The sequence below is a fragment of the Pelecanus crispus genome, chromosome 12 (assembly GCF_030463565.1).
Source record: "Pelecanus crispus isolate bPelCri1 chromosome 12, bPelCri1.pri, whole genome shotgun sequence".
Lineage (NCBI taxonomy): Eukaryota > Metazoa > Chordata > Aves > Pelecaniformes > Pelecanidae > Pelecanus > Pelecanus crispus.
The window spans coordinates 2,891,105-2,897,726 of NC_134654.1; the positions used below are offsets into that span (position 1 = coordinate 2,891,105).

Genomic DNA, 6,622 nt, shown 5'->3' on the forward strand with positions numbered 1-6,622 from the left:
AGGCTTTGCGCCGGCTGCGGCCGAGCGCGGACCGACGGGCAGCGTGAGCCAACAAAAATGCATCGAACGCCCGCGCTCCAGACGCAGCTCAAACATCAAAGTGCAGCCTCAGATTTCCCTGCCCTGATTGCACGCCAGGTAGGCAGGCTTTAATTGGACTTACGGTCTCTTAACTTAAGGCTGTTGGCTTCTGCAGCGCCCTGGTGCAACCAACTCGAAATCCTGTGGCTGCTTAATTTAGGCAGCCAAAAAAAAAAACCCCATAGCCTTTCTTGAACTAGTAAATAATACAGTTGATCTGTTCATTCTTGTTATTTATGCATATAGATACTAAAGCCCTCACAAGAACATGCAGGGGAGGCAATTAGGGAGCAGCATTTTTTTTTTTTTCTTGTTTCTGCATAAAAACCATCTTTAGTGGAGGAGTTAATTTACTTGAACTCACCATGCAACATCTCTAACAGAAACATTGTGCAGAGCCACATCGCTGCACAGTTTGCAGTTTGTGTATTTTCATGGTTTTCTTCTTCAGCTAAAAAGCAAGCTGGAATTTTGTAACAAGGGGTAGTTCCTCACGTTAAAGTACCGTGAGCACACCGGACCGTGATGAGCGTATGTCGTCTTCGCAGGGTCCGTTCAGCATGTGGGCTTCTGTATTGCTTCTGCCCCTCTGCTCCCAGAGCGTGGTTGGATCACATCGACAAAACAGCGAGAGTGTCTTAAGTTAAGAGACCCCAAATTTTGTATTCTCAGGGTGCACGCTGAGAAACCACGTATGAAAAGCACCGTAACGTTTCATGAAATTTTTATCCACGGAAAGGTTTTGGTTTTTTTTTTTTTTTTTAACTTGCTAGAACACGCAGCTTGCTTGTTGCCTACAAAACAGTGAAAAGACAGACAGCCCCTTCGTGCCGTTCATTTGCATGCTCCTCATTGGGCTGGAAGAAATACCTGTTCTTTAGGACATAGTGGCTTTGAAACAGGATACCGCCTGAAATCTTCATGGTAACATTTGACTTCAAAAGAGACACTACTGGGCTGGAAAGGAAGGCATGCTAGTGAGTTTGTCCTTAAAAAATAAGGAAATTTGGTAAGTAGCTACTAATGTTTAACAAATAACAAGGTTAAGGATAAATGTAATCAGCTCTACTCTCCCACCGTCTTTTTTTCCATCCTGCAGCCCTATAAAAAGGTCATTCGGTGGAATTGTGGCAGCAAAGGCAAAACAATTTATGTTTTCCCAGTCCTCTGCTTTACTATTATTATTGAAGTCGGTGGCATGCTATAGTTGAGCCATTTTAGACTTGCTAGTTGAAATATCTGCAACTTTTACTAATTATGTAAGAGCTAAATGAAGTTTCTGGGTTCTTTTTTAAATATATCTTTGATCTGTACAAGCTTACTCGTCTAAACACACCCCAAAGTGAAATGAAACGTGGCGTTCTTGTTCCTACCAACCACTGAGCTAACAGCTATCGAGAGGCATGCGAGGTGAAAGTGTCTACAGCAGCATCGTCGTGGTAACTTCTCTCGCATCTTTTCAAACTCATTACGGTGCCGTTTGCTCGTACAGGCTCCGATCAAAGCACGCTTGCTTGCATTTCTCGGTTCTTTCAGAGGCACGGTTAATTATCCGTATCTATTCATAGTCTAAACATTCAGCATTAATAACTATGCTGGTTGCTGCAGGGCAGAGCTTGCCGCGTTTATTACCGACAATAAGCAACGAGAATTAATTGTCTCTCATTAATTCAGTGGTGAACGGCTTACTTCACAGGGCTTTAAAAGCGGGAGACGGCCTCACGATGCGGCAGCGCGCCGTTGTTGAGCGAAGCGGGTGGTTCTGGCTCTCGTCGTTGCTTGCGCGCCACGGTCCCCTCGGTTTGCAGGGTCTGTTGTTGCAAACCGCAGCTCCGGTCCTGGAATTGGTACCCGCCGCCCTGCTGCCTGTGCGGAGATAACAGGGCTCTGCGCAGACACAGCAGACCTCCCACGTAATTTCTGCTTCACGAAATGGGAGTTGGCATCCAGATAGTTTGCTGCTTGTCCAGACACAACTCCGCTTTGTCACACCCAATTAATGCTTTAATTCTGAATCACGCTGATAGACTTGTGCTCACAGGCAGAACTCATTGCAGGTCTTGAGCTTCAAATATTTCAAAAATTAATATCCGTGAGTAATTTTGCATAAACGAGTAGTGCCATTCAGTTCACGAGGGAGGCCTTTCTCCCCGAGGCAAGGCTAGGAAATGTTTTAAAATAAATACATACACCAGTTACCAGAAAACTCTGCTATAAACCCTGACAACTGCTTATAAGACATCGTTGCCAATTAATTGCATTTGTCCCCGGGATAACACAGGTTGTTTTTCTTTAATTCTGAAGACTACATGGCTATAACTTGGAAGTAAACAAGCATGAAATCAGCATGCCCACAGCCTGTAGTCCTCAGACTTTACCTTTCCATTGGCAAACGGCTAAGAGAACCTCATAAATTTAAGAATATTCCACAGCATGTCTGCCTTAAAGAATCTTGATTTAGAGGCTTAATCTCCATAGGTTTTATGATTCATCACATTTGATAGACAAGGAGAAATATGAAATATGGCCCATCTGCACTGCCGTAACTCCACTGACATTAGGCATCTATCATCAACTACCATTTGTGTGCTACTTCTCAAGTATTTATATCTCCCATTACCAAATTCCTCACAATCTTTAAATGTATTTATCTTCTCAACACCTTAATGAGGTCAGGAAGAACTGTCACAGTTAGGACAGTGAACAAAGAGGGTGCTCTCCTCTGGGCTTGCAGGAAGACTGTGACAGAGAAACTGAGCACATCTCTTGTCAGTGCTCTGCGGGTACCCTGACCCACTGCGTCATGCTCTTTTCCATTTGCACACTGTTTGTTTGCTAATAAAAATGAATACAGAATGTTCCCACTTGAAGACATCTCAGCTGTCAAAATACACTACTAAACGAGCTGCTGTTTAAAATAATTTTATAGACAAGTAGGTGGGCCTCGAGTACTTTCAAAGTCGAGCCAAAGACCGTATTTTACGGCGTTCCTAAAGATGAACTGTCACAACATGTTGGTATGCAGGCTGGGGGTGAATTAGTTTTGCATCTTTGTATTTTCTTGTAAAAGGCTGTGCTGCTCTTATCTGCACCGCAAATTACGACAACTGCTTTATGAATTCATCTGCAGTTGAGTTTTATCCTTCAGAGCATCCCACTTTATCTAGGGCCTTCATTTATATTCATCAGCGAGGATGAAAATAAAATTTAGCTGTAATTCAAAGGCTAATTTAGATTCCAGTATATGATTAACATTCCACATACAATTACTGCCATCAAAGTCAAGCAGATGCATAAATCTTTGCAGGACTGGGGCCAAAACACTTTTTAAGTATTCCATACATTTTATACAAAGAATTATTCTTATCTGTTATTTATGCAAGGGCCTTAACTAGATAAATCTTGACACAGCTAAGTCTCTCTAATTACTCATTTTCTTACTTTTCATCTGGCTTCTACTCTATACATTATCTAATTCTACCAGCACTTGGGTACGAGCACAGTTCACTAACTGGAAATGCAGTGCTACTCCCCTGCATGAGTGTTTGTTTGCTGAATGCTCCCGCTGCTCCTATAATCTCAAAAACTAAGTTTTTGGGAAAATGTGTAATGACTCCAACGGGTAACAGCCTTGAGGGTATAATTTGGTAAAATAAACCATTAAAAAAAATAACACTAACTCATAAAAAGCTATACTAAATTATAAATTATTGCAATACAGACAGGAAAAATACTAATTTTTCCATTAAAATACCATCATTCGACTACAGCAAACAAAGGTCAACTAGTCCACTTAAGACAGAGTGGACTCACCAAAACTTTAATACTATATTTTTGGCATGCAATATATACATAACTGAACAGTTAAAAAACATATACAAGTGTAGTATACATAATGTAAATGCAGTCTTGCTGTGGATTGTATCTATCAGTATATTCACAGTACCGGTCATAACATTTGCTAGCAAGAAAAACAGTAATTGATTTTTATTAATAGCACTAATCAGGCAAATGTGCGACAGCTTGCCTTCCCTTCCGATAGGCACGGCCTCTGTCTCACGTTTTGTGCTGGAATTAGGGGCCTTTACAACATTCCAGCAACAGGGCACGCTGGAGCCCTTCACGAGCAGCTTTGTGAACACCAACGTGAGATCAGTCACTACAAAAAAGATAAAGAAAGTCAGACAGTGAGCGACCACCCATATGCAGTAGGATAGGTTAGCCATCCGGCGGGACACAGGGTCCGCATACGCTTGCGACACGTGAAGAAATACGAAGAGCACGAGAACTGTCAGCAGCGAGCGACACGCTGCTTCAATCCAGCCTTTGACTGAGTTTCTGCACTTCAGCAGACAGAGTCCCACTTGGACGCTCGCCATATATATGGCTAGATATCCAAAGAGAGAGAGCAGTCCTTCCCTGTTGGCGTTTAAAAAGCCAACCCTAGTGTCTCTGCCGTTGCTCCCGTGCAAGATAAACGTCTTCAGAGAGGTAGTGTTAAGAATAAGCTGATAAAGTACAGCGAGATTTATAGCAACGATCCAAGAATTATTTTTTGGAAATATGGCCAAAAGTAGAGATGCTGCAAGCCTCACAAATGCCAAGGTAAAGAAAAAATTCCAGTGCACGCCATACTCTGAAGTATGTTCGTGATACTCTATAGACTTAACACTAAGCAGTCGTCCAACGCCAAGAAAAATCAACGGCCAAACGGAAAACAACTGCCTGGCCAGATTGGAAAATTTGGGTTGTGCCACGTAAGACTTTTGTCTAACTTCAGGGCAAACGAGAGCATTGCCAAAAATAAAAGCTCCAACCCCAAAATCCATAACTCCTGTTCCATAGGTCTCAGTTTTGGCATATCGCCTTGGATACTGTGGGAAATCCACCGCTAAAATGCTGATTGATGTCAACACGCTGACATAAACGCGAAACACAGTTATTGCTGGAATGTATTCTGGATCCAAGTATGTCTCCTGGAAGTCTTTTACAATTTGCCTAAAAGGCACTCTGGTGTCATGCTTTCTTTGGCTGTATATTTTCCAAAATATTCCAGCACAGAAGGCTGCAATGATAGCTGGCATGAAAAAGATGATTGGAGACAAGACTGTACAGGAGAACAGGAGAGGAGATACTAGCACAAGGAAGTCTAGCAGCAGGTTGTATTTCCTTGAACGTAAAGGTTTCCCATAGTGCACATAATATAAAATCAAGAGGAGTCCCCTGCAAAGCAGGCAGAGGGGAGCTAGAGACAAGCCTACTGAAATTTCCAGCAAACTGGTTCCATTTAAGTTGCTGACGAAGGCTTCTTTCAGGTGTTTTTGTGACATTCTTCTTTCTTCCTCTGAAAACACAAACGTGAGCTTGAGTTAGTTTTGTAAGATCTTAGAACTTCATCGGAAACTAATCGTAGCTTCGTTAAGCTAAGTTCATTAAAACGCACACTGATTTCAGAAGTCGTCTCTTTTTAAGTTACTCTTCAATTTCAAGGATACACGACAGCCCCGGTGCTGCAGACGCTGGTGCTCGGCCGTGGCCTGGGAAACTGGGCAGAGGCACAGGCGCTCGCAAGACCTCACCCAGCTCCAGCATTACAAACCTTGCTGTGTTCCAACAGGATTCTTCACACATTTGTGCTGAAGATCTCTCAATATCGACTACTCTGAATGAATATTCACACTGTGACTAATCTTACCATATGCCCTGCTTTGCAGAATACACTTAGTCATGGTCTCTGTAGTGTAAATGAAACGAGTATGTAAAAATGTGACTCTAACGAAGGTTCTGTTGCCTGGTCAGCGGAGAGCGTGCAATCAGACCGGCAGCGAAAACCCCCGCTTGCCTTTTTAGAAAAGCACCCAGTCCCCCAGCCAGGCTCCTCCGCCTGTTTTCAAGAGAATACACGTTAAACCTAAAAAAAAAAAGCATTAATTACCAAGTCGAAATTGCCCTTTGGTTTGTTTAACCCGCAGCGTGGCTGGCAGCAAAGGCTTCGGTAGCCAACGCTTCCCCGTGCCCCGGCGGCAGAGCTTACCGGTTCCCGGAGCGGGCCCGCCGCTGCAGCCGCCGGAGGGAGATGGCCGTCCCGGGGGGGACAGCCCCGCGTTTCGGCCGTCCCGGGGGGGCACAGCCCCGCGTTTCGGCCGTCCCGGGGGGGGCACAGCCCCGCGTTTCGGCGCTGCCGTCCCCTTGCAGAGGCCGAGGCGCCGGCGGAGCCGGGAAAGCAGCCCCGGAGGCCCCCGCCGTAAAGGAATCTCCCCCCCCTCCCCGCCTCAGCGGCGGCCCAGCCGCCTCCCCCCGCTGCCGGCGCCGTCCCGCCGGGCGCTCGGGCTTCAGCGGAGCTCCCGGGGCCGCCGCCAGGCCCTGGGCCCAGCCGGGCCGCGCCGCTTCCCGCCGCCTCCCGCCCTCAGGTAAAGGCGGGCCGCGCTCCCCGCCCGCACTTTCGCCGCCGGGAAGCGGCCTGCTGTTCCGCACCGCCCGATTCCCCACCGGCTGCTCCCGCCGCCCGCAGCCCCCGCCCCGGCTCCGCCTACCGCCTCCT

The 6,622-nt window shown here is 45.8% G+C and overlaps 1 protein-coding gene across 1 annotated transcript; it reads right to left on the reverse strand.

Moving 5' to 3' along the window:
• Positions 1-3,890: 3,890 nt before the first annotated feature.
• Positions 3,891-5,474, reverse strand: PIGW (phosphatidylinositol glycan anchor biosynthesis class W). Its single transcript, XM_009480569.2, has one exon. It carries the CDS (start codon positions 5,409-5,411, stop codon positions 3,891-3,893), a length of 1,521 nt encoding a protein of 506 aa, XP_009478844.1. The 5' UTR covers positions 5,412-5,474.
• Positions 5,475-6,622: the final 1,148 nt, after the last annotated feature.

What these genes read in the sequence shown, in the direction of transcription:
- PIGW (XM_009480569.2), bottom strand. Translation starts at nt 5,411, where the DNA reads ATGTCACAAAAACACCTGAAAGAAGCCTTCGTCAGCAACTTAAATGGA.